This window comes from Prionailurus bengalensis, chromosome D4, assembly GCF_016509475.1.
Source record: "Prionailurus bengalensis isolate Pbe53 chromosome D4, Fcat_Pben_1.1_paternal_pri, whole genome shotgun sequence".
Classification (NCBI taxonomy): Eukaryota; Metazoa; Chordata; class Mammalia; order Carnivora; family Felidae; genus Prionailurus; species Prionailurus bengalensis.
In genome coordinates, this window is record NC_057359.1 from 93,158,522 (window position 1) to 93,185,358 (window position 26,837).

General features: G+C 60.6%; 1 protein-coding gene across 3 annotated transcripts; it reads left to right on the forward strand.

Annotated features, from left to right (window-relative positions):
* Positions 1–7,086: 7,086 nt before the first annotated feature.
* UBAC1 (UBA domain containing 1) lies at positions 7,087–24,761 on the forward strand. 3 transcript variants are annotated; one of them, XM_043567266.1, is made up of 11 exons: positions 7,092–7,326; positions 10,886–11,006; positions 11,914–11,987; positions 15,890–15,997; positions 16,882–16,984; positions 17,257–17,365; positions 17,465–17,506; positions 18,022–18,244; positions 20,882–20,968; positions 21,751–21,889; positions 24,148–24,761. In XM_043567266.1, exons 1-11 carry the CDS (start codon positions 7,189–7,191, stop codon positions 24,261–24,263), a joined length of 1,260 nt encoding a protein of 419 aa, XP_043423201.1. In that variant the 5' UTR covers positions 7,092–7,188; the 3' UTR covers positions 24,264–24,761. The 3 variants fall into 3 exon arrangements, with proteins under 3 accessions (XP_043423203.1, XP_043423201.1, XP_043423202.1); XM_043567267.1 differs by lacking the exon at positions 17,465–17,506 and having other exon boundaries at positions 7,099–7,326; XM_043567268.1 differs by lacking the exons at positions 20,882–20,968; positions 21,751–21,889; positions 24,148–24,761 and adding an exon at positions 19,979–20,388 and having other exon boundaries at positions 7,087–7,326.
* Positions 24,762–26,837: the final 2,076 nt, after the last annotated feature.

The following is a 26,837-nucleotide window of genomic DNA, read 5'->3' on the forward strand; positions in this document are numbered from 1 at the left end:
CCCCTCCCCTGCTCATGCTCTGTCTCTCTCTCTCCCCAAAATGAATAAACATTAAAAAAATTTAAAAATGGTTAAAATGGTGTGTGTGTGTCTGTGCGTATAACCACAATTTTAAACATAAAAAATGAGAATATGAGAACAGCAAACAGTGTGTGTCAGGGCGCGAGGGCAGGACGCAGGGGCAATGCCAGACAGCAGGGCGGCCAGGGGCGGGGGGCGGGGGGGCGGGGGTGGGGGGGCTCAGCACCTCGGAGAGAGGCACGGCCACACCTTTTCGGCTGGGGTGGGGGGACCCTCTGGACCGGGGATCTGGGCGCCGGAGGTGCTGGGGTCTTTCTGACGTCCTCCGTCTTCTCCTCGCGGTGGCGAAAGCAGGCAGGTGTTTGGTGAGATTTCCCAAGGACTTTGCGTGTCAGACTGCAGGGGTTCCCCAGCAAGCGGGGGGTGGGGGGGCTGGGGGGCCGGTGCAGCCTGAGGCTGTGCACCTGGGGCCACCCCAGCTGTGAAGGGGCCTCAGGGGCCTGGGTCCCACCCTGCCCTGCACTGACTCCCCATGGCCTCGGGAGGGCCCCTGCCCATCTGGGGGCCTCTTGATTCCCCCACCGCCCCGGGGCTTCTTGGAACCAAGCTGAGATCTCCTGACACCAGCACTCTCCCCTGGGGTGGTGTGGCCTCAGCCCCTGGGACTGGCTTGCCGGATGTTCTTGTTCCAGGGGGCAGGGGTGTGCAATCGGCATTTAGGGCCCCCACCCAGGACCGTAAACGGCATTCGTGGGTGAGCCAGCTTTGCCCCCTAGGCCCCTCCCCCACGGGGCCGGCGGTGTCCCTGTGAAAAGTCACTGCACGTTCCACAAATGCCATTTCAGCAAAGAGCACACAGCCTTCCGGAAACCAAGCCTCTGGAGGCCCCGGCCACTCAGATTCTCTGTGACAAGATCCCAAGGACAGTTGAAGACGTCGGGTTACGGTAAAGCCCCTCTGTTCCCGGGGTCAGTGCTGCCTCCTGTGCGCACAGCGCTGTCCGCCGATCAGAGCACGCTTCCGGCACCGGCTGGGGGCTCCCTCTGGGGAGCCGAGAGAAGCTTCCCCTTCCCATATGATCTCCCCTTTAATCCCATCGCTGGGGCCCACGGGGCAGCATCTCGGCTGTCAGCAGAGGACACTGTGGACCCCTGGAGGTCAAGACCGCAGCTCTTACACATCCTCTCTAGCACTGTTCTGGAAAAGTGAGGCACGATGTAATTCCCCAAGAAGGGTTCTCTTGGGGGCCACGCTTTGTAAGGACGTGTTATCTCCAGAGTAAACCTATGTCACAGGTCCCTCCGATCGATGCTTCATCCATTCATTCTTCGCTCGTGGGAACAAGAACGAGGTCGACCGCAGCTCTCCCCCGGGAGCCCTGTGCTGGGGCTGGGGTCCAGGATGCAGTAATCCCCGCCACTGAGGAGGGACAGGCAGAAGCAAACACAGGGAAATGGGAAGACCTGAACTCTGACCCAGGGGACTGGGTCCGGGGGTGCACAGAGGGTCCCGGCTCATGCCTGGCAGGGGCAGCCGGGGTGGGCTTTGCAGCAGAGGGATGTTCGAGTTGAGTCTCGGGGGTCACGGGGGCAGGATAAGCCGAGGCAGGGGCTTTGTGGGTGCAGAGCGTGAGCAAGGCTAGGCGGGGGTGGGGGTGGGGGTGGGGGTGGGGACAGGCCTGGGAGGTGCAGGGCTGGGCCTCCTGGATGGCCGACCCGAGGCCAGGCTGAGGAGCAGCCCCCAATCTGTAGGACAGCCTCGGTGGGGGCCTTCGGGGTCTCTCCGGAGACAGGCTGGGGCTAGGGAGGCCGGCGCTGGAGACAGCACTGGGGCGCGGGGGGAGGGATGGGGTTTGAGGAGGGCCCTTCCCCTCTACCATCAGCCCATCTCTGAAAAGGAGTCCCTTCCCATACGAACAATTATGGAAGGGAGCCATGGCATCTGATTTTCCACTTAAACACGTATTTAGTGAATTGCTACGGTTTATTGGGCTTTCGGAATGGCCTGTAATTGCATCGAGTGGTAGAAATCACACCCGGAGGGCGCTCCCGGGGAAGCTGCTGGGTGTTACCACTAGTCCCTCTGCTACTGGGAACACAAGATCCAAACTTCAGGGCAGTGGGTCCCGATGCTCTGTCTCGCCAGACCTGAGGCATCAGCGAGGGGGCGAGCACCCCGGCTCTGGCGCCGGGTGAACCTGGGTCCAATCCTGGCTCCAGACCCCATTTCACAGATGGGCAGTTGAGGCCCAGAGTGCCTTGCCTAAGATCACTCGGTGTCAGGATTTGAACTGCTATCTGTCTGGCTCCTGGGAGAAGCTTCCCACCCCCTCAGCTGGCTCCTGGTTGGAGACACCGTTGTGGCCCCACGCATGCAGAGCGCCTGCAGAAACTCGGTGCACCTGCTTATAAACTGTAAAGTGCCCAGGGGAAGGGCAGGGGGGGTACAGTATGTTCACTGCTGTTCAGCCATGTTCCCATGGGCTGACTGCGTGTCTGGATGAGTGGTGGGAAGGCCTGGCACCCCCACCCGGTCCCCTACAGGGCAGGGACTGGCTCCCTGGGACTGTATGTGGGTGACCGGAAAGTCACTGCCATTTCATTGTTTCAGGGCCTGGAAAATTACTATTCGTGACAGCAAGCTTAAAAATGAAATAATAAGTCTGTCCTTTTAAAAAGCAAATTGTGACACTGGAATATTCATGAGCTGTGACTTCACGGGAATGGCAGCAGCCAGGAGATTATCATTCGGTTAAGTCAGCAGCAGAGGAATTTAGGGAAATGCACTTGTCACTCTGAGGAAACGAGTGATTAATACTTTTCCTGTTTGCGGGGCCCCTTAACGGGCGAATTTTTAATGTCATAATTAATTAACCTTGGGACCACTCCTATCTGCCAGGCTCCTGAGGCCTCGGCTCCCCAAGGGCAGGGTGCGGCCGGCTTGGTACGTGCCCCCCACTCATGGGTGCCCGTGACCCATGGGGGGCTGTGTAGGGTCCCCTCCAAGCTCACGCCCACCCAGCACCTCAGAATGGCTTCATTTGGCAACAGGGTCTTTGCAGATGTGATGAGTTAAGGGTCTAGAGACGATGTCATCCTGGATTTAGCGTGGGCCCTGCATCCCGTGACAGGTGGGCGCCCTCCAAGAGACGGAGAGACAGAGGCACGGAGAGGAGGGAGATTTGGGACACAGGGAGCTGGCCCAGCGCGTCTCCAAGCCAAAGGACACCAGGGATTTCTGGGATCACCAGCAGCTGACCTGCGACAGACGCACTGACCCCCGACAGCCACAGAGGGGACCAGCCCTGCCCACACCCGTGGCTTCCAGAGCTGGATGAGCAGATTCCGGTTGTTTGAAGCCCCCTGCCTTGTGAGACTTTGTTCTGGTGACCCCCGGCCACTCCCACACCCAGTGACCTTGGGGGGCGGGGCTGGGGGGCAGCTGAGAGAGGCCAGGGCCCGCCTGGGGCTACATCCTGAGAACCAGGAGCCCCCCACCCCCCACCCCGGGCACTGGCAGTGGGGCCGTGTGCTGGCTTTTGATTGAACAGGATACATGACCAGATGCCTGCCTCTCCGGTCCTGGGGTCTCCCGCTGAAAGGTGTTGGCCCAGAGCTGTGCTTTTCCAACTGGGCTCCCCAAGGCACCCACAGGGGTGGTGGGGCTGTTTCCTCTTGTTGGGTGCCTCAGTTTCCCCCCAATCACTTCCTCCTCCCTCTTGCTGTCTGGAGAGCTCTTAGTCACTCATTAGGGCCCCGTTCCCACTACCCTCGAAGGGGGTGCTGGCCCAGCCGCTGTGCCCAGGCAGGCTCCCGGCAGGGGCGCTGAGAGGACGGGGGCTGGCGCCTGCCCGCGGCTCACCCGCCGGCCTGCAGGACCAGGACCACAGCTCGCCCCTGCCCTCTAGTGGCCGCCGGGAGGCACCGCTGGCAGCCGCTGCCGGGAGGCTCGGGATCCCCGCAGGGTGGATGCCCCTCCCCGCCGGGCTCGAGGCCCCCTTGGCCGGGAGACCCTCTGCAGCCCTTATGGCCTAGCCACTGCCTGCCCAGGGTCCCGGAGCTGCGTCTCAGCCGGCGTCAGCGGGGGAGAGGGGGCCATGGGAAGGGAGATCGTCCCCTTGGCACCTCCCAGGGCTGCTCCGCTCTTCGCGGGCCCTCCGGGGTCCGGAGCCAAGGCTGCTCCGCCGCATTCAGGGAAACCCTCGGCTCTTCCGGGCTCGACCTTGGGCCCTGGGCCTGCCACGTTCAGACCAGCAGCACCTCCCGGAGCCGGCGGCCACCTTATTCCTGCCGCACTTCCGGCACCTGAAGCGGCTCCCGGTGCACCGTAGGTACGAAATAGGCGCCTGCCGGGCACCCAGGCAGGTGCGCAGGCAGAGGCTGCGATGAGTGGCAGGCGCAACGTGCTTTAGGGACCTGCGTCTGTTGGGAGGGGGGAGGCAGGCGTTAGGCGAGGGGAGGAGCAGAGCTGGCTGCGGGCAGGCCGGGGGGGGGGGGGGGGGGGTGTCCAGGGCTGCGTGGGATGCCGGGTCTTTACATGGAGGAGCCTGAGCTGTCACCTTGCAAGGCAGCGGGGCTGGCGGCTGACTGCTCCCCAAAGCTGGGTGGCAGGTGCTCCCTCTCTGGATGCACACGTGTCCTCATTCTCACCTAGAAGAGGAAACAGAGGCTCAGACAGGGAGGAACCCGCTGAGGTCTCTGGGGACAGCGTGGCCCCCTCACCGCAAGGAATCCCAGGACAGCACCTCGTCCCTGCTCCCAGTGGACTGCAGGGAAGCAGAGCCCGGGAGGAGAAGCCCCGGACCCAGGTCCTCTGGGGCGTCTAGTACTCTTCTCCTGAATTCCTATGAGAAGAGTTACTGTTTACCGACTGCTTCTTTAGGTCTGTCTCCTCGGAAACAGATCACTCAGGACACCCGTTCTGCAGGGAGTTATGCCTGCGTGACGGGGTCAGGGTGAGCGGTGCCCAAAGTGCTGAGGGGTGGCTCAGGGCAGGCACAGTCAGGGTGGTCTTCCTGGAGGAAGGGGGGGCCCCGAGGCCAGGAGTTGGTAGGTGAGCAGGGAGACTCTGTGGATGGAGGGTGCTAGGCACATGGCCAGGCTTGGCTGATTCGGCTGATAAAGGTATAGTGAACCGCTTTTCGAGAGTTGATTGCTGACATACGACAGGAAGGCCCCCTGGGCCCCCGTCCCGCACACGCGAAAGGCCTGTGGCACCAACAGGAGCTGGGCCGAGCGGTACCGCGTAGCCCCTCGCAGGCAGTGGCCGAGCCGGTGTGCGGTCTCAGAGGTGTGCGCCCCACCATGACTCCCTCCAGTTCATGCCCGCATGTTCTTCTTGAGACCCCCCTTTTGGATCTCATGGTGCCTCGCCCTTAGAACTTTCTGGTACCATTCTTCTGTTTCCTTGGTGGGCTCCTCTCTGCACAGGGGGGCGGGGTGAGCACCACCGTCGTTTTGGCTCCTGTGGACGAGCCGGCGGCTGCCCTTCCCTGTCTCCAGCCGGGCCTGTCCGCTGGACCTCAGCCCTGCGCACTCAAGTGCCTTCCGGCCCGGGCCCCTCGGACGTCCCCTGATGTCCAGGACTTCTTGTGCAGAGCAGAGCTCAACACCTCTGCCGCCCACCCTCTCCTGCTCCCTCGGGTGCTGGCACCGAGGGGCACCCTGTCACGCACGCTGGAGGCACTCATGGGATCCCCGATTTTGCTCTCCCCAATACCTGGCCTCCGTCAGATGCATTTCCAAGTGCCACCGCCTCCACGGTCTTGGTTCAGATGCTTCGCATCACCCTCTGGAAGATGCCGTAGCTTTCTCCCGCATCCAGGCTGGCTCCTGTCCTCCTCCCTAGCCCCACCAGAAGGTGGTGACCATCCACACTGCAGCCCCCACGGCCTCCGGTTCAGGCCACTAGCTGTAGCGCCCCTTCCTGTGGCCTGGCCCCACTGGGCGCCTCCAGCTTCCTTCCCTCCCCTCGCCGCCACTGCCTCCCAGCTGAGCAGAGAGCCCGCTCGTTTGTTCATGTCCCGACTCATGGAGGCGATCACTAAACGCTAACAGGACAAACGAAATTCGGGCATGGTCAGAGTGATTGTGGGGGAGAATGAGAACATGGGTACAAAGCGGCACGGGGACAGTAAACGTCCGAAGGGGACAGACGTGGGGACCACGGCCCTATTTAGGCTGCCGGTCTCCTTAGCACGAACAGGGGAGCTGTGTGGCGTTCATCTCTGCTCAGTGAAGGTTCTCTGAATGGACCAGATCATACGTGGCCCAAACCGCAGCACCCACATCTGTCGTTGTCACAGGAAACGTGCAGAGTTGGGGCGGGGGGAGGGGGGGGGAGGACAGTTGCTACAAGTGCCCGCCTGCGGCTCTGTCCCCTAGTGGAGGCCGCTCAGGGTTGTCTGACGCGGAAGGTTCGGGGGAGGCCGGGAACCCGGGCTGCAGCTGCCTGGCTGCGGACCACACTCTGAGAAGTTGACCCAGAGCAGTGCAGTCCAGAAAAACACAACAGCTGCCACATGTGCAATTAAAACTGTGGGTAGGCTCCGCTTTAAGAGAAACAGGAGACATCAATTTCAACATACCTTACATTACCCAATACACCTAGACTGTTATTTCATATAACAGTCTATAATCAATAACTTATAGTCGATACAAAGACAACAGGGAGTATTTTTCATTCCTTTTCCCTGCGGACTCTCGGAGACCTGCTGTGTACTTTTCACCCAGAGCGCATCTCAGAACTGATCCCCAAACTCGACCGTCCCGCGTGCCTGTGGCCGGGAGCTGCGAAGTGCAAGGAAGCTGTGTGGGACGGAGGCGGCAGCAAGAGAACTACATCTCCCGGCATGCCCGGGCGCTCCCTCTGACGCACTTCCTGCGCGGCGCCAGGCGCGCCGGGGCTACGGGAGAACCACATCTCCCGGTAGGCTCCGGGCGCGCGCTGTGACGCACTTCCGGCGCGGCGGGGACAGCGCGCCCCCGGCGGCCCGGCGGCGGGAGCGAGGCGACCGCTCGGCCCGCGGCGAGTGACGGGCGGCCGGCCGAGGGGGAGCCGGGGCGGGGCGGCGGCGGCCGGCGAGGGAGCGCGCGGGCGGCCTAGCCCCGCCCCGGTGACCTTCACGGCCCGGGCGGCGGGCGCAGGCCGGGCGGCGGCGGCGGCGCGATGTTCGTGCAGGAGGAGAAGATTTTCGCGGGCAAGGTGCTGCGGCTGCACATCTGCGCGTCCGACGGCGCCGAGTGGCTGGAGGAGGCGACCGAGGACACCTCGGTGGAGAAGCTCAAGGAGCGCTGCCTCAAGCACGTAAGTCCGGGCCGCGGCCGCCCCCTTCCCGACCCCCCAGCCCCTACACCTTCCCGACGCCCTCCCCGGCCCGGGCTCCGGGCCGAGCGCTTCACGATCAACTCCTGCCGCAGCCCGAGGAGCTCGGGGCAGGCCGGGAAACTGAGGCAGGAAAGGTGAAGTCGCCGCGCGGAGCCGGGCCTCGTGGTTTTCCATCATTTGTGCTCGCTTTGCGCTTGGGGTGAGGCTCTTGGTTTTTAGCTGGGGCCCGAGGAAGAGGGACCCGCCGTGGAGAAGTGGCTTCCCTTCCCTGCGGGGCGGGCGACCTGGAGCTGTTTCCCGCTGGCTGGCATGGGGTCTGGCCCTGGCCCACTTGAGCCTCCGAGCTGGAGTCCCTGAAATGGGGCCGCTGCCACCAGACTCGTCCCCGAGCCCCTGCTTTGCCGTGGCCTTTGCATCCATTCGGCGGGTGGGTCCAGGAGAAGAGTCTCCTCGCTGAAAAAGCCACTTTTTAACGGTCAGTTCATGTGAAATACCCCTGTATAGTTGGCTCCTTAGTTTGCTAATTTTTGGAAGTAGTTCTTGCTGGCCGTGTCTCTGTAAACTCCTCCACTCGGGCAGGCTGGGACACCTGACTCCCGCTGCCCTTGGCCCGTGCGGTGTTTTCTTGTCAGGGTTTAGGTTCGTCTTCTGGTGCGGATTCCATGTAGTAAATTACACGTTTGTACTGTGGCGAGCGTCCTCTCCAAGGACGAACTTCCAGTTACTGTGGGAACTACGCACGAAGATACTTTTGAGTCACTTGGGAGTGAGGGTCTGTGGAGCTGTTTTGTGACTGGCCAAGGCAGGCAGGCATTCTGGTTTCCAGAGCAGATCCCTTTCTGGAACACGCTGGATGTCAGTTACGATGCGGTCCTGGCCTCACATCCAGGAGGGGGCCAGTCGGGTGTTTTCGCCATCTAGAAACCCCCCCGGACAGCAGGCTAGTAGGCTGGGGGCTCCGCAAGCGTGCAGGCTGTTAGAGCCAGGCCCTGTTGCTTGTCGAGTCGTGTACATTTATTTAAAAAAAAATTTTTTTTAACGTTTGTTATTCATTTTTGAGAGGCGGGGAGAGACGGAGTATGAGTGGGGGAGGGGCAGAGGGAGAGGGAGAGACAGAATCCGAAGCAGCTCCAGGCTCTGAGCTGTCAGCGCAGAGCCCGACGCCGGGCTCGAACTCACGAACCGCGAGATCGTGACCTGAGCCGGAGTCGGACGCTCAACTGGCTGAGTCACCCAGGCGCCCCGAGTCCTGTACGTTTAAAACAAAAGCCAAAAACCTCCCCGACTTGCTGTTCCCCCTCCCTCCCCCCAGCCCACCCAGGACAGGAGCTCCTCGAGGGCTGGGTCTGTGTTCACATGTCCAGAGCCAGGCGCTCTGTGCCCAGAACAAACCTGTGGGTTAATGGACTGTCAATTCAGAACTGCCCGGACTTGGAGCGACACCTGCTGAGTCAGGCAGGGAGAAGTCGGTGGGTAAATCGGGGTGGCATTTGACTTAACTCACTAATTTACATAGCTATCATGATATTAGTTTATGAAGGGGAACCGGAAGTGAGAACTGTTGGACCGATCCGCAGTTGCTTGCTAATGAATTTCAGGAGCTCTTGGGGTTCATTAGGCAGCCAATTTGAATAAGATGCTAATTACCATGTTCCTGATATTTATTATTCTAGTCGGGATTCAGGTGTGTCGTTGGGGATTTTTCTGGCACTCTCCTTCTTTAAATTGAGATTTCGTTCCACTCTGCAGTCTCTCCAGGTGTGGGGGAGCCACGTAAATCACGGGACTCGAGAGCTGAGTGGTCGGGAAGTACTCCCCCCTCCGTGCCCGTCCTGTTCTGTAGGCAGGACGCGCCGTCTCTCGAGCCGGTCAGAATGCAGTAGTTGGCGACGAGTGTTCTCACGTTGTGTACTTGAACGTCACCCGGGAAACCATCGCCTGAGTGTCGTACTGCAGCAGGCAGTGAGGCTCAGCCCGCCCGGGCTTCTGTTTCTCCTTCCCAATCTTCCCCTGGTGCACACTCAGGCTGGCGCAATGTTTCCCTTCCTCCTCGAAGGGGACGCAGTGGGTTTCTCCCCTCCCAGTGGTACTCCTGGGAGCGTGTTGCTTTATTAATGAGGAGCGTTCTTACCATAACTCTTAAAGAACCCGATGAGCTCTGTAGCTTTTCTTTTCTTTCCACATCAGTTGGGGTCTCTTGTGAAATTGTCACTGCGTGGCATGGTACCTGTTAATATGGCTATGAGATCACATGACGGTGTGTCTTGGGATGACCCAGGAGGTCACGTCACGTGTAGGAGGAACGGCCTCTTCACCCTTCTGGGGAGGAAGCAGCTTCAGCGGGTGTCAGCGCCCGGCTCCCGTGATGGGCTCCGCTGGGGCCGTCCTGCTGCCGAATCTTCGCTTGCTCGGAGCGTCTGTGCCGAGAACAAAGGAGCAGGATGAAGTCACGGTGTGTGCGGATGACTCACGCTTGTGTTGTGCTCCTGGCACGCCGTGGACAGGTTGCACAGTACGGTCTTCTCAGGGACCACATGAGGGTTGTTTTGGAGAATTGTGTTTCATACACTGTATTCTGAACTTGTCAGATTAGCGAGCCTGCGAATTTCAGAGTTAGAAGGAGCACACCCGGTATTTCTGGGAGCGGAGCCAGAGTCGAATTCAAGGCAAGTGGGGGGAGGGTGGCATCTGCTCCCATAGATGCAGGAGCGCATCTTGCTGTGGGCTGGGCCCTTCTTTGCCCCCTTCATCCTTGCCCGTCGACGTGAGTGCACAACAGCCCCCCTGAAGCCAGAGTGTTCCGGCTGTTGCCACGACCTTCTCCTGCCTGGACTTTAATGTCCCCCCACCCCTGCCCCGGTGCCACGTTCTGGGGCGCCTGGGGCCCTGGCCAGTGAGTCACAACTGCGTGTCAGTCGGCCAGTCCCCTTTGGCAGCCCAGGAGGGGCCCCACCCGGGGCACCTGCAGCTTGCTTCGGGATCTGTGTGGTGGTCCCGTGCTGAGCGCAAGCCAAGGGCCGAGTGAAGGCTGGTTGTTCTCCTCTCGGGGTTTTGCGGGCTTTTCAGTGGTCAGGGCCCTGTTTCTACTGTCTGCGGACTCGCCTTCTCTCTTCACCGTCTCCCAGCCCCTTCCGTGCGTCTGGAAGAAAGAAAAAGTACACAAATCATACTTAGGTTTTTAGGTTTTCAGGTAACGGTGGACCTGCTATTTTCATTTTAAAATGTTGCTCCAGATCTTTGCAGACTAGGGAAGCGATTCAGGTTGCCACTAATTGCCAGCAGGGTATTTTATGTCAAGCCGTGAACCTATTTCAGGAGTACTTACTGGGTTGGTGGACAGATTGCTGCCCTAGGGATCAGATGTTGTGGCCTTTTGTTTGGCTTCCGCCATTGATGAGAATTCTTTGACTTGGTCTGCGCTCTGACTTTTTAGCTAGTAGCCAGTACATTCCTGCTGTGGTTTGAGGGTCAGGTCCTGTATCGTTACCATTACGATTTATTTATTTGCTATCTTGAAATATATGATTCTTCCCCCCAGTGTGCTCACGGGAGCTTAGAAGACCCCAAAAGTGTGACCCATCACAAATTAATACACGCTGCTTCGGAGAGGGTGCTGAGTGATGCCAAAACAATCTTGGAAGAGAACATCCAAGACCAAGGTAGGGGCCTCACGGGGCAGCGGGCGGAGCCGCGGCACCCGTGGGAACGGGGGACCTGAGAGGCAAAGGCACCCTCGACGTCCGCGTCTGCGTTCCAGGCTGGGACCGGCCGAGAACACTGGGTCCACTGAAAGGATTTTATTTTCCCTTTGGTACAACAAAGTACGCATTGTGGGACGTTTGTGACAAACAGCACAGACCGAAATGGAACGGGCAGCATCCATCTGAGAAACCAGCTGTGAACCTCATTTCTAATTCTGTTTCTGAGCAAACCCAGGGTCTGCAGGGCTGCTCCCGGCTGTATCGTGCGGCCGGACCCCAGGGCGCCGGTGTCCTGGGATGACACTCCTGCTACAGACACGTCCGTCCCGTCGCTTAGGCTTTGCGTCCGAAGCGTGTGGGGAGAAACCTTTGGTTTTCTAGATGTCATTCAAAGGGTGGTTTTAATTCTGGGATTCTCTTAAATAATCCGTTTCGGAAGTACTGTTCCCAGACCTCCGTGGAGCGTGGGGGTCGGGCTGGGGACCAGGCGGGAGCTGCCAGCCTCGCGGCCCGCGGCCCCCCTCCCCCCCCCGGCACACCCCGGGTTTAGCTCTGAGGGTGGAGACCGGCCCCGCAGCCTCCGAGAGCGGAGCCCGTTGAAACGGGAGCGTTTTGTGAGGTTTCCACCCGTTCTTGGCACAGTTGTCGGGGCCGTGCTGTGTGTGACCCCCAGCCGGGGTCCCGCCGGGCCAGGGGACCCGCACGCGCACGGGGGTGGGGGGCGCGAAGGGGCTCATGTGAGCACTCGGCTTGGGGGGCACCCAGAGGGCACCCCTGCTCCTGTGTCCTCGCGTCCTCTGGCGCCCGTTCTGCCATTTCACGCATAAGGGAGGTAACCGGCTTGATAGACGTGTTTCCTTTCCAGATGTCTTACTGTTGATAAAAAAGCGTGCCCCGAGTCCGCTGCCCAAGATGGCCGACGTGTCCGCAGAAGAAAAGGTGAGTCTCAGAGTTGGGAATCGGACGCCTTTGTCAGCAGGAGGCCCCCCCGCTGAAGCCCGCGGCCTGACACGGTTCTGGATGCCGGCCGCTCGCAGACCCAGCGCGTCCACGGTCACAGTCACGGGGCTTCTCTGTCGTGGCGGAGCCTCTCCTGGTCGCTGGCCGCGTGGCTGGCACTCCGCCCCCCGGGCCACCCGTCCGCCCCGATCTCCGGGAGCGCCCTCCTTCCTCTCCTGGGTGGCACCCGGAGCACGGGGAAGGGGTGGCGGGCACACACTTGGGCCCCCGTGCCAGGAGCGCAGGCTCGTGCTCGGGAAGTTCCTGGAGAAGTGGGGGGCCTTCCACACCTGCGCCCAGGTGCGAAACGCTGCTGTTGGAAAGGGGCTGCCGTACTAATTTCACAACTTTTCCTCGCTTATGTTGGGGACGGAGTTTCTTACTCATGCTCCGAAATGCTAGGGAGGGCGTTCACCCCCGAGAAAGCAGGCCAGGCTCCGTGGGCCGTGGGCCGTGGGCCGTGGGCCTCTGAGCAGTGAGCTATCTCAGGGTCTCCTCTGGGACAGGCGGCACGGGGGGAGTGCCTGGGGGCTTATCTGTGGCCACACCTGGCCACGGCACTGGCATGGAGATGGGCCAGCCGCTCCCCCCCCATCTCCGGGAGACAGAACCGGGCCCGCCCCTGCCTGTCCCTGAGAACTGCCTGGGCGGAACGCGGTTCTCCGGTTACAGTGCGAGCCCTTGGTAACCAGTGTAGACGATGGGGTTCCCACCGCCACGGCGGCTCTGGGTAACTTGCGGCTGCGGACCTCACGCGGCAGTTCACCTTGTCTGCGCACGTTTGCAAAACAAAACATCGTAAGACGTTAATGCTTGTTTCTGTGAATTGTTATTAATTTTAAGTGAAAGTAACATGCGTTTCCGAAGGCAAATAATGCTACCGGTCTCTCAATAGAAATCAGCATCTCCCTCTCCCACGGGAGTCACACACCCTAAAGGCAACATCTTTAGCTCATTTTGCTCTTCCTTCAGCGATTCTCTTCCTGATGGATAAACAGCACGCATAATTTGTTATTTCTTAGAATATCAGCTGTTGGTTCTTCGGCTTCTTGGTGTTTGGTGTGTTAGATCATAGCCCTGGTTGTTTCCACGCTGGTTGAAGATTTCAGGATTTCCGTTAGGATTAGTGTATGCATGTTGTTTTCTGTTAGGAGTTGAAGGGTACTAAGATTATCCTTTTTTTTTTTAAATGTTTGTTTTTGAGAGAGAGAGAGAGAAAGAGTGTGAGTGAGGGAGGGACAGAGAGAGAGAGAGAGACAGAACTCGAAGCAGGCTCCAGGCTCTGAGCTGTCAGCACAGAGCCTGACGTGGGGCTCGAACTCACAAACTGAGATCATGACCTGAGCCGAAGCAGGATGATGCTTAACTGACTGAGCCACCCAGGCGCCCCTACTTCTTTTGTTTTCTGTAGGGTTATTGCTAAGTGTTTCAAATTCTTTGCCGGGATTAGTAAATCTCTCTGAAAACAGGGTCACATGTGTGAGGCCATCTGCCAGCTCCTGCTGTCCTGGAAACGTCCCTCCAGCTCCTTCCAGCCGCGTCCCTCTGCCTCAGTGGCTTCTAGGCTTTCCCATCTCGCCCCCTGTGTCCGAGCTTCTGAATCTTGTATATCCGTACGCTCTTTGCTGCCGCCTGCCTCATAACCACAGACAACGGCTTGAGACAGCACACAGCTCACAGGTCTGTGGGTCAGCGGTCTGGGTGGGCTCAGCTGGGCCCTGCCTTAGGCTCTCAGGTCTAAATCAAGGTGCGGCCGGTGTGCGTTCCTCTTTGGAGGCTCTGGGGAAGGGTCCGCTTTGGGTGCGTTCTGGTGGTTGTGGGTTCCTACCGCTAACAGGCCGGGGTCCCGTTTTCTTGCTCGGTCAGTCAGGGCCGCCGCATTCCTTGCCTCACGGTCCCCTGCACCTTCAGGGCCAGTGACAGAATCTCTCACGCGTCGACTCTCCCTCTGGCCAGAAAGAGCACTTTGCTTTTGAAGGGATTGCCTGATTAGGTCAGGTCCACCAAGGCGGGGGCGTTTCCTTTAAAGTTGACTGTGCCATAGCCTGACCTTATCCCACAACAAAATGCATCCTACTCACAGCCCCTGGGACTGTGCAGGTGTGGTTGCAGGAGTGTGATCTTAGGGCCCGATTCGGAGTCCACCTGCAGAATCAGATATCTTCCAGCTGACTTGTCTGGTGGAGCCTGGCTTCCCTTAGCATCTGGGAAGGGAAAGGAGTCTTGCGGCTTTGCCCTCCAGCGTTCGGTGGCTTTGGTGAGCACCACCTGTGTGCGTGCACTGCGCAATGAAGGTGCTGGGCCCAGCGTCCGGGGTTTCCATGTGGCCGGCCGCGGCTGGTCGGTCCTGACTTGTCCCCTGTCCCTGCTCTGCTTCCTCTCCCCTCCCCTCCCCCTGGGGTCTTCTAGCACCCCCCCCCCACCCCCCCAAGGCTCTTGAGGGCTTTGGAAGTTCGTGATCTGCGTTGATGCAGATCCCGCCCCCGGCACATAGAGTCAGAGATTCGTGGGGTTTCGTTCCAGAAGTTTTTCTGGATTGTTCTTGGACAGTGCCCTCCCCTCGTTTTCTCTCCCTCTTCCCGGAGTTCCTGTTGGTTGGGTGTTGGCGGTTTCCTGGACATCTTTCCTGACTGCTATGGCCTGTTTATCTGGTGGTGATCTTTTGCGTTTCCCAGCGGTGTCTCCTCCGACGGTGATGGCCTCCTGCTGCGCCCCCATCTCCAAGGGTTTTCTGGCGTGAAATCCTTTTCCTCTTGTCTCCTTCACACTCCCTTACTTCCCCGCTCTCATCCGGGTCTCTGTCCCTCGTGTTGGAGGCTTTCCTCACACCCCGGGGCCTCCTCGGCTGCCGTCTCTCCAAGAGGCACCAGGGGCTCACCGGCTGCTCTCTGTGCCCACGGTCGCGCCTGTGGGGCACAGACTCGGCCCTGTTCCCGCCTTCCACGGGGGTGTGTCTCCTGCCGGGGGTCCTTGAAGCCGAGTAGCGCAGCGACCGGGTCTCGTCCAGGGTTAGGACGGGGCCCCCTTTTCCGGCTGCTGAGCCCGGGCTGCCTGGCTCCGGGGCTCCCCGGGTCTGCCCACTCCAAGGCGGTTGCTGGCCGAGCAGGGTGGTAGAGGGCCACTGTCCTTGGCCTCGGCCGCTCACTCCCAACCTGGGCGCTTCCCTCCGGCCCTGGCGTCGGCCTGGCCTGGTTTCTGGCTGGATTCCTGCCCCGCGTGCTCGGCTGACCCCCGTCTGTTTTCTGTCTCGGAGGAACAGTCTCTGTCGCTCTGGTTCTCTGTGTTGGAGTCGCTGCCATCTGGTGCGGATGTGCTGTTGTGTCGGGCGCCCCGGCACAGCCACGGCCTCCCTGTGGCCACAAGACACCGTGTCTGCCTTCCCTCCTGCCCTGCCGCCCTCTGGTTATGACAGGCCGGAATCGTGTCCCCGAGAGCATCACGTCTTCTGTCCCCGAGGACGCGCACAGAACCCGCAGGGACCCTCTGCCGAGGCGAGAGCGGCGCCCGCCCCCTCGGGAAAGGCGCTCTCCCCGCGGGAGCCCGTGTTCCGGCTGATGCGGCCTTGCCTTTTCTTGCTCTCGTGTTCATTTTGGACTTCCTTTTTCCTTTTAACGTTTGTTCATTTTTGAGAGGGAGAACATGCGCACGTGTGGGGGAGGGGCAGAGAGAGAGGGAGACAATCCCAAGCAGGCTCCTCACGGTCCGCGTAGAGCCTGACGCGGGGCTTGAAGTCATGGACCGCGAGATCCTGACCTGAGCCAAAACCAGGGGTTGAGGCTTAACCCACTGAGCCCCCCGGGCGCCCTATTCGTTTCAGACTTTCTGATTACTTTTCTGTGTAGAAAAAACAGGAAGAGAAAGCCCCGGATAGAGAAGCTATTTTCCGGGCCACCGCCAACCTGCCCTCCTACAACATGGACCGGGCCGAGGTCCAGACCAACATCAGAGACGTGAGTGCCCGCCATGGGCCACGCCACGTGCTCCTCACGCCTGCGTGGGGGCCGTGCTTGGGGAAGTGGGGGGAAGGACAAACAGGAGTTCTGTGTGCGTTTTTGCAGCTTCTCCGTAGACCTTAAACGATTTCAAAATAAAAAGGTTAAGAAGACATTGGAAAGTGGGACCGCAAAGGTAGATGCTACTGGAAAATGCTAGAGTTTTGCCCGAAGTTTGGTAAAAACTGGTAGAGAGAAATCTGGACCCTTAGTAATTTTGGATGCAAAGTCCTGAGCTAGAAAAGCAGGGTGTGTCCGGTGTCCCATGGAGCGGTCCCAGCAGGGCGCAGCGTGCCCCGCGGACTGGGACCGCGTGGCCGCCCGCTCCAAGAGTGCCACCACGGCCCTGCTCACCTCCGCAGCAGAGTGTGCCATCGCACTCTGCACGCCTGCCCCGGCCCGCACGCGGTTTGCCCCGTGCGTGTCCTTCCTGCGGCGTCGGAGGCCCGTCGTGGCAACGAGTGGTGGCCGGCCCCTGTGCCGCCCGTGGGACCGGGGGCCCACCCGCAGAGGGTTCTGATCGAGTTCCCAGCAGCCTTCTTCCTGGTGAGAGCCCGAGGCCTGTGCGGGGGGCCCGGCGGGTCAGGCTGTTCTCTTCCCCTCCCGTGCCGGGCGCTTTCTGTGTCGGCCCAGGGGCTGAGCGGTGTCGCCCGTCCGACGCCCCCCTGCCCGGCACGCAGTCCTTCCTGCCAGTCCGGTTTCCCCCGCCTCTGGTGTTGCGGAAGCGGCAGCAGCATAGTTGGGACTGCGATGTGGGGTCTAGGGCCCGGGAGCGCGGTTACACCTCCAGGCGGGTCTCGGGCACGTGAAGCAGTTAAGAGCCTTTTTCTCCTTTCCTGCAGTTCCAGACGGAACTCCGGAAGATCCTGGTGTCTCTCATCGAGGTGGCACAGAAGTTGTTAGCGCTGAACCCGGACGCGGTCGAGCTGTTCAAGAAGGCGAACGGTACGAGCAAGCCCGGGTTGGCCGCGATCCTGCGCTTGGACCCGCCGTGGGCCCCGCGGCGCCCGTTCGCTGGCCACGGCCCCGGGGTCACACGGGGGGACGAAGAATGCTTTATGTTTGTGCTTCCAGTTGACGCGGGCTCCTGTCCACACGGGTGCCGGCCGAGGCACCGTGTGGATTTGCTGAGGATTCGGGGGGTTGGCACGCACCTGGGACCCCGGGCCCCTCGCGCTGGCCCGGCCCTCACGGGTCGCCCCGTCTCTCGCCCACAGCGATGCTGGACGAAGAGGAGGACGGGCGAGTGGACGAGGCAGCCCTGCGGCAGCTCACGGAGATGGGCTTCCCGGAGAGCAGGGCCGCCAAGGCCCTGCGGCTGAACCAGTACGTGTGGGCCACCTCCTCCCCTTGCTGCCGATGCTGTGGGTTCCCCTGGGGTGACGTCCTCCGTCCCAAACTCTCTGATTGAACCGCTTCTGATAGATGTGAGTTTTTAAAGAGAAATCCTGCACGCACATCCCCGAGGTAAGCTAGTGGGGCACCTCCATTGTCTCAGGACAGTGTGATGTGGCCTCGCCCTCGCTGGGGACGGGCCAGGGTGGCCGGGTCCTCCCGGGCCGTCGTTGCCAGCGCTGCGTGGAAGCCTGCCTGTGGCAGGGACGTGGCGGCCCGGAGCCGTGTCCTCTTAAGCGGCCTCCTACGCCTGCCCCGCCGCAGCCACTTGCCTTTGCGTCCACACTCAGCTCTGAAACGAGTGCCTCGACAGCCAGAGGACGGTCGGGGGGGCTCTGCTCTTGGCCTTGGACCTAAAAGTCTCACGTTCTTCATGAGCTTACGGCCCTTGCTTAGTGAATGGGTCTCTGTGCTGTGGCCGGGGTCTTAGGGGGTTTCGGGGCCAGGGCCACGGCCTCTCCCAAGGGGTCCCCAGCTCCTGCCGGAGAAGTCACTAAAGCCAGAGAACCTTCCGTGGGACGTGAAGGAGGTGGGAGGCCCTCAATGATTGGCCTGGGCCATCTGGAAAGTCTCTTGTCACCTTTCAGCATGTCGGTGCCTCAGGCCATGGAGTGGTTGATCGAACACGCAGAAGACCCGACCATCGACACGCCTCTTCCGGGCCAGGCCTCTCCGGGAGGGGCTGAGGCCGCCCCTGAGGCTGCCTCCGAGGCGGCCGGGACTAGCACGGGAGACGAGGAGCCCAGAGATGAGCTAACGGAGATCTTCAAGAAGATCCGGAGGAAAAGGGAGTTCCGGGCCGATGCTCGGGTACGTGCTCCGGGGCCTGGACACCGCCTGGCAGGGTTGGCGTTTGTCCACGTGGGGCTGCGCCGTGTGGAGGAAGCTGGACCTGGTGAGGGGCTTATCGTCAGGCCCAGGTTCGGTTTTCACTTGTCCTCACGTGAATCCAGGTGGCTGTTTTTCCTCCGGATATTCCTCCAAATATTCATTTGTCACCTGAAAACTCACGATGGTCCCGTCCACGTTCCCGCCGTGAGTGAGCCGTGGGCTTCGGCGGGGACGCTGCCCGGAGACCAGAGGCTGGGGCGCCGCAGGACTGTCTGTGGACGGGGAGGCGGTCAGGCTCTGACCACCTGGTCGTGGTGTCTGCGGGATGTCAGGACCCGAGGCCTGGGCCATCTCGCGCTGCACTTGGCCGGCTGACGTTCGTGTCTGGTGTGGCTGCCCTCCACTGTCGCCTCCTCCTGGGTGCTTTTGTGGCTCCCTGTTCTCCACTGTTCGGTTATTTGACCAGGGTTGTGATTTCCCCTTGGATGTTTTCTGTGCTTTAAGACTGCGGTTTTCTTTCAGATTATAGATGGGTCATTTCGAGGTGTTAGGGCTCTGAGTCCGTGAGTTCCTGACTTGGCTTGGGGTGCCGTGTTGTCCGTGTGGGCTCACCCGCGGGCTCGTGGGATGCCCACCCTAGCCTATCCTGCACCTGTCTCCCTGGGTCGAGCGGCACCTCCCGCCAGGGGCCCGGTTCGCGCCGACTGCACACGGTGTGAGCCCTGGCTCTGGGGGCCGACCGCTCCCCGCACGGGGGCCGGTGCTGTTCTGGCTCCTCTTCCCTCTGGGGGTGCAGACCCCTTCCAGGGTGCCGGGTGTAAGCTCCAGCTCGTCGTCTCACGTGGACCCAAGGCCCACGTCCTGTCTGCGTGTACACGTTAGACCCTGACCCCCAGGCCCTGCTAATGCCCCTGCCCCCTCCCCGGCTAGTTTGCTGTTCTGTCTGCTTTCTTGTGAGCTCAGCTACAGCTGAGCCCGTAGGTGGTGTTTCTAGAGCCTGGTCTGGGCGCCGGGCTGAGCCCCATGGGAGGGGAGGCCGTGTTCCTGGAGGGTGCTCTGTGCTCCTCCGGGCTCCGGACTTCCCTGGAGGGTGGTCTCACGTTGTCCTCGTCGGGCACACCACTGCTCAGCCGGTGGTCTTTGCTGCCCTCTCAACCTCGTGACGCTGAGTGACACCTGAGACGCACGCCTGTGCCAGGCCTTCCTGTCCCCTCTTTGTGGTAGACGTTCTGTGATAATTGTTGCAAAAGGCTGACCCAGGACATCGTCGTCTCCCACCCTCTGGTTCCACGCCATTTGAAAGGATAGTCTGGAAGGACGGGAGTGTTAGCGTGGCTCCCAGGAAGTCTGGATCAGGGAGCAGGGCTTGGACTGGAGACCAAGACGGACTTTTCGAGGTCTCTTCCCCTCCCCCCACGCCAACGCCAGCTGCGGGGGGACAGTGTGTGCGGTGCGTGGGGCAGGCAGAGCCCGGGTCTTGGGGCCTGTGAGCGCGTGGACCCCTGGCAGGCGGGCTGGGGGCGTGACCCCAGAGTCCCCGTGCAGAAGGACTGGGCCGTGGTTTCTCTAGGCTGAGCTGGGAGTGAGTGAAAGGAGAGGAAGGTTTTTATTGACGTTCACAGGAAGGTCTCCGTGTGCTTGAATTTAGTGGGAGGTCCCGGTGATTTTATGTGACCCGGGGGACAACTACCACATGGTGCGTTCTTCTCCTGGGATTTGCGGGGGACCCCCACCCCCGCCAGCCCTGGGGTTAGGAGCTGCTTCGGGAAAGGAAAGGAAGTGGGTCATCGCACAGATGCTTTCTCGTGAGCTCAGTGGACACCGTTTGGCCCCAGTGAAGCATCTTTCTGGCTGCCGCCCCGGCTGACTTCCTTTCCTACCGGGTGCTCTCTGAGACACCTGTCGGGCCGGTCCAGCCTGGGCATGGCCGCCAGCACCCACAGCCGGGTGTGCGGCGAGGTAGAGTGGTTAACACGGAAAAGTCTACCAGGAAGAAGACGGGGACCCAGTTCACAAGAGAGTGGTTTTATCTCCAGACAATTAACTTGATGAATCTTTTACCTTTTTTTTTCCCTAAAAAGTTGACCCTTTTAGAGATTGCACAATAAAAGTCAAGGGTAAAGTGAAGGATGTAACGTGTTCTGTGGTTTTTGTCCTGAAATCGTACATCTCTCATCCCCAGAATGTTGAACGTTGGGTCGTTGTTCCCTCTGAGAATTCTCAAACGTTTACGTTTACAGTTTGTGTTTTGTTAAGTGTAAGATGTTTGAAGTTAATTTTAGTGTCATTTTTTAAAGGATAAAACGTGCAGAAACCTCCTTTCTGTTTCCCGCAAGTGAGCAGGATCTTTTTCTCCCCACCTCAGTCGGGTTTGCTTCCCTCGTGGTCTCTCCCTCACCCTTCCGTTCTGGGGACCGGGGCCCCTGCAGTGAGCTCACGGTGGTGGTGGAGGCCTTTCTGGCCACACACGGGGACAGACCTAAAAGGGTCTGACGCTGGCGTGGCCTGCCCGTGGCACGTTGGTCAGCAGGCTTCCCGGTGTGGATCCGGGCCACACGGCCCGGCTCCCTGGTCCTCAGCGAGCACGCACTGAGGGGCCTGTGGGTTCTCCTTCAGGCCGTCATTTCCCTGATGGAGATGGGCTTCGACGAGAAGGAAGTGATAGACGCCCTCAGAGTGAACAACAACCAGCAGAACGCCGCCGTGAGTACCGCCGCGCGTCCTCGTGCCAGCGACGCTCTCCCCTCGCCCGCCTCACGCGCCTCAGGCTCCTGTCCCAGGCGGTCCGTTCTTTCCAAGGGAGACGAGAGGGTCGATGGTGTCACAGTGTAACGTGTTTTGCATACTGAGAAAGTTCTGGGCCTTGTTTTTCTTTTTTTCTGTTTCTTTCTTTCTTTTTTCTTTCTTTCTTTCTTTATTTTTTTAGGTTTGCATGTTAATTTTGAGAGAGAGAGAGCAGGGGAGGGGCAGAGAGAGAGGTAGAGAGAGAATCCCAGGCAGGCTTCATGCTGTCAGCCCAGAGCCCGACGTGGGGAACGAACCCACGAAGCTGCGAGATCATGACCCGAGCAGAAACCAAGAGTCAGACGCTTAACTGACTGGGCCCCCCAGGCGCCCCGGGATCTGTCTTTGTACGACCCCGTGCGTTCCTTGGCACGCATGTGAGTCGTTAGTTGGCCGAGCTGACCTGGGACGGGTCCCAGGCTGTGGACCCACGACAGCTGCCCGAGGAGGGCGTGGTGGTGGGGCGGGGACTTCCGGGGATGCAGCCTGGGGGTTCCATGCCTCTCTTCATTGTCCTCCCAGCGCCCTGCGCGGGTCCTGCCGAGAAGTCCCAGGCAGGCTTCATGCTGTCAGCACAGCTGGGATCTGCCGGCCGTGCCGACATCGGAGCCCCCGGCCTGGCCTGGGCCCCTCCCTGGGGGCAGCCGCTGCCGGTGGGGGCTCAGGAGCGACTAACGTGTGTGTGACTTTTGCGTCCGCAGTGCGAGTGGCTGCTGGGAGACCGGAAGCCCTCCCCCGAGGAGCTGGACAAGGGCATAGACCCCGACAGCCCCCTCTTTCAAGCCATCCTGGATAATCCAGTGGTGCAGCTGGGCCTGACCAACCCTAAAACGTTACTAGGTACGTGGGCTTCCCCAGGGGCGGGCCCCGCCACACCGCGTGGATGTCACCGAGTGACACCGATGTCCCTGTCACCTTCGGGGACCTCCTGCCTGAGTCACGGTGGGGCCCAGCGGCCGGGCTGTGGCCGTGGTGTGGCGGCCTCCCGCGCAGACGACTTGGACGAGCTGTGGGCACCAGAGTGGCCCATCCAGGTTGAGGAGGGCGCGGGCAGCGCCCCGCAGGCCGGGGCCAGGTGTGCGGGAGACATTGGCCTCTGCTCTTGCTGGTCGCGAGGGCTTTCTCTGGCCCTCCCGTCTGACCGTGAAACAGCCTGCGTCCGGAAGCGTGTATGGTTTTTGTGACTCGCAGAATAGTAACGGAACTAAGACCCACACATCCTTTTGGCTTCAGAGGATGGGATGGGAAGAGCCTGGGGACGCCCGGTGGCCGGGTCGGTTAAGCCTCTGACTCTTGATTTCTGCTCAGGCCGTGATCCCAGTTCGTGAGTTCGAGCCCCACGTCGGTCTCTGTGCCGACAGCACAGAACCTGCTTGGGATTCTCCCTCTCTCTGCCCCTCCCCCACTCGTTCTCATTCTCGCTTTCTCTCTCTCAAATCAATAAACTGAAAAAGGCACCACCAACAGTGTGGAATTCTAGGCCCTGCGGGTCCTCTGGTCCCCTCCCCCACCCACCCCAGGAGCGGGCCTTCATCGTCCCGTGGGCCCCTCGGGGGCAGCGTGCCTGTGTCTGTGCCCGAGCCCCACCCCCCATCACCCGCGTCTGCCAGCGGCTTTGATGTCACCTCCACCTTGGGGCTTGGTCGGGGCTCATCCTGTGTCCACACCTTCCCCTTCGTCTCTCGTCGCACGTGCAGACGTCCTGTTCGCGCTCCTGTTCTGGACAGGTGTTTCTTTTGGACGTTGGCAGGTGCGGGTCTGATAGGAGACCGTCCTCGCTCTGATAGATGTCCGTCCTTGCCGTCTGTCCCAGCCAGCCCCTGGGGCCCCGCGTCGTTTACCCCTGTCCCCAGGACGGCTCTAGGTGCCAGGAGGCGGCGGGTGGGGTGCCCAGCACGTTCACGGAGCAGCCGGTCCTTCCTCACTGACCCCATGCTGTGTGCTTCCTCGAGTTCGCCTGGACGCGCTGCCGTCCTTCTGGGCTCCCTGTCTGATACTCGTGCCTGGTTTCCGGAGGGTGCCCATCAGGGGTCCCCCGGTGGTTTTAAGGGCTGGGAGGGCTGTCAGGTCACACAAGCAAGTGACTAAGTCACACTTTCTTGCTACACCGCGGTCCCGTGTGGCCCTGAAGCGCCACGAGCAGACAGGGTGAGTGCGCTCCCCGAGGCTGGTGCGCGTGGGGCCGCTCCGCACTTCCGCGTGTGCTGACGGGTGAGGCCGGAGGGAGGACGGCACTTTCCAGACGTGCGTGACGCCTGCGGCCTGTGAGCTCACACGGCCAGGGTTTGCGGGGGACAGCCGTGTGCTGGGAGACACCTTCTGTCAGATTTTATTTGTAAGTCGTTTCTACACCCGACGTGGGGCTCGAACCACAACCCTGGGATGTGGGGTTCCTGCTGAGCTGCCCAGGCGCCCCTCACTCACATTTTTAACGCTCGGGTTTTTTTGTTGTTCTTTTTAAACTGGTTTAAATGTTGATATTTATTTTGAGAGAGAGTGCGTGTGCGAACAGGGGAGGGGCAGAGAGAGAGGGAGACACAGAATCCCAAGCAGGCTCCAGGCTGTCAGCACAGAGCCTGACCCGGGGCTCAGACTCACAAACCGGGAGGTCATGACCCGAGTCAGAGTCAAGTCGGACACTTAACCGACTGAGCCGCACAGGTGGCCCCGCGTCCGGTTTTTTTAAGTCATTTCCTGAACACTGAACGTTCTCATTTTCCCAATCAGATACCGTTAAATTTGCAACAGTGTTTTTATGTCTTTTCTGCCTCTGATTATTTTGCCAGGATAGGGCTGGAATTGGAATTACTGAGTCATAGGCTGCGACTATTTTTAAGATCGCGGGTAGCCGTTGCCAGATTGCTTTCCAGAATCGGTGCGCCAGCAAGCACACGGGCACGCCGCCTGCCCGCCCAGGGCTGGAGACGCGGGTGCCCCGATGGGCTGAGCAGATCAGACGTTGCCGGGGGGTTGTTGGGGAGGGGTGACCCGGGTACTCACGGCTCCCCCTTTAAGGGCCGGTCGAGAGGCAAGTCCGTGGTACTTGACTGCGTGCCGAGAGCTGTGTCTCAGCCGGCCTCGCCGTGTTCTCCCCGCAGCGTTTGAGGACATGCTGGAAAACCCACTGAACAGCACCCAGTGGATGAACGACCCGGAGACGGGGCCGGTCATGCTGCAGATCTCCAGGATCTTCCAGACCCTGAACCGCACGTAGGCGCAAGTGCGGCCGCTCCCCTGCACGGCTCCAGCACCTGTCCGGGAGCCGGGGCGGCCCCAGCCACGGCCCTCTTCTACCCGCCAGCCTGCCAGCCAGCCGCGGAGGAGCGTGGAGACCCCTCGGTGCCAGTGCCGCAGGCTGGGGGGGAGGGGAGGCTCGCCGGACCCCGCCCTCCGCACCCCACCCCGGGTCGTCGGGGCTCGGCGGCCCTTCTCCGGCTTTGACCTTCTGCTTCAACACTCGTGTGATGGCAGCGTGCACGGCCGGCCGCATCTCCAGCCTCCAACAGTGTTTACGGGCGTGGATGCCCCGGGAGGGGTCCCCTCCCTCCACAGTGTCCCTCTGGGCTCTGGAAACGCTCTTTGACCCGACCCGCAGGCGCTGCTTGTCACTTGGAAGAAGGCATGTTTCGACCCAAAGTGTGAAGTCAGTACTAACTTATGTAGAGGAAATCACAGATGATTTTTCTTTAATAAATAAATTCCCTTTTTGCTATTGTCATAGTGTGACTTTAGCGCCGGAGAGGGGCTTGTGCGCTCCCGACAAAGCACGCCCGCCGCGCCTGTCCCGCTCCGGGCAGTCGCTGCCGCCCCCTCGGCGCGGCGGGCTGCCCGGGCTCGCGTCCTGGGGGCAGAGCGGCGGTTCCGACTGGAGCGGACGGTCTGTGTGGGCCCGGCGAGCGCTCCCAGGCCTCCGAGGGCGGACCGGATGCCGGTGGGGCTGCCCTTCCTTTGTAAACGTCACTCGCGCTGCAAAGTGAGAAAATGGGTTAGCGCTTTGCTTTTCTTCAATGCTGCTCGTCACTTACTGCTTGACGCATTTTTCAGATGTTTTCTGAACTCGTCTTCTGCAGCAGCCCCACCTGCCTGGGCCCAGACCTGGGTGCGCTCGGCCGTCGGCTGCGCGGTCAGGTGCGGGCTGGGGGCCGCCTCGCTGCCCCGGGGCCTCCGCCGCTCGCCCGCCCCGCTCAGCTGAGCGCAAGTGTCGTAAGGAAGTGTTTCTTTCCGCAGATCTGGGTTTTTCTCATTCTTTTGATTCAGACTTAGAACTTGTGGACAGAATAGTAAAAATTTTTACAGGTGGCGAATCTCACATTTTCTAAGCCTGAGGCGGTCTCCACCGCGGTGCGCCTGGGGGCTCAGTCGGTTAAGCTTCCGGCTCTTGATTCCGGCTCAGGTCATGATCTCAAGCTTCGTGAATTCGAGCCCCATATAGATCTCCGCACTGACAGCACGGAGTGTGCTTGGGCTTTGTTCTCTCTCTCTCTAAATAAGTAAGCAATAAAAAAAAAAAAAAAATACAGTCCCAGCTGTTCCCGAAGCACCAGGGATGTGCCCTGCGCTCCATTATTTGTGCCCTGTCTTTAAAGCGACCGACTAGAAGGTTCTTAGGCCTCGTGACTTTCTCCTCTGCCTCACGGCAAAGCAGTGAGCCACGGGGCCGTGGCCTGCGTGTCCCGGACTCCGAGCCCCACGCAAGGGGCGGTGCGTTTCGCAGTCTCCGTGTGGAAGCACATTCCTGGTCGAACCGCTCGAAGGCAATACCCCGGGGCCGGCCCTGCGGCGTGGCGGCTGTGGACCGCCTCGTGGGCCAGGCCTCAGGCCACCCCGTGCGCCTTCTTTTCTGTCCACTGTGTAAGGACATTCCTCAGGAGGGAAAGCGTGTCCGATCCTGGCTCGGAGCCTGTTCTCTGACCGACACGGCCGTGTTGCCTGTTGGGGGTTGGTTTCGGTCGGGCGGCAGCAGCTCGTGGTGCCCTCCCCGGGGGGGCCGATGGCCTGTCTGGGCTCCGGCTCCTGCAAGGCTTCCCTCCCTGCTTGGGGACCTGTGCTGCGGCCCCCCGGGCGTGGGGAGCTGCGGCCCTTGTGACTGATGAGGGCCTGCCCTACGCACCTGCAGAAGGACATCGCTGGCGTGTCACCAGTGCACGCGTGTGCAGACTGCGGTGCGAGGCCCTTTCCCCACCGTGGTCCGTCTTCCTGGGAGCCTCACCCCTGTGTCAGGCGTGGCCCGGTGGGTGGGAAAGGCCGAGGAGAGGCCTCGGTGCACGGCCGGTGGCGCAGGTCTCTGTCCAAGGGGAGAGGTGGCCGAACTGTTCCGTCCCCCAGCCTGTCCGCGGGCGGCCATGCTGCCAGGGCAGGCGGGGGTCTGCTCGCCGCCAGCTGGACTCCTGCCCCCTCTGTAACAGACATCTCATGATGTCTGCTTTAGTGTCTGCAACGAGAGTTTGAGAAAATATAACCTAATTCCATGCGTGGTTTGAGAATTCAAGGCGTGCCCGGGCGGCTCAGTCGGTTAAGCCTCCGACTTCGGCTCAGGTCATGATCTCACAGTCTGTGGGTTCGAGCCCCGTGTCAGGTTCTGTGCTGACGGCTCAGAGCCTGGAGCCTGCTTCCGATTCTGTGTTTCCCTCTCTCCGACCCTCCCCCGTTCATGCTCTGTCTCTCTCTCTCAAAAATAAACAAACGTTAGAGAAAAGAAAAAGAAAAGCCCACCTAATGCCGTAACAGGAGTGGGAAAAATAAAGATAGCAATTTGAATTGGATGGAACGGACGTCTCCAGCATGGCCA

Coding starts and splice junctions, on each gene's coding strand:
- UBAC1 (XM_043567266.1), top strand. CDS start 7,189: ATGTTCGTGCAGGAGGAGAAGATTTTCGCGGGCAAGGTGCTGCGGCTG. Junction 7,327..10,885: donor AGGAGCGCTGCCTCAAGCAC/GTAAGTCCGGGC, acceptor TCTTCCCCCCAG/TGTGCTCACGGGAGCTTAGA. Junction 20,969..21,750: donor ACAACCAGCAGAACGCCGCC/GTGAGTACCGCC, acceptor TTGCGTCCGCAG/TGCGAGTGGCTGCTGGGAGA.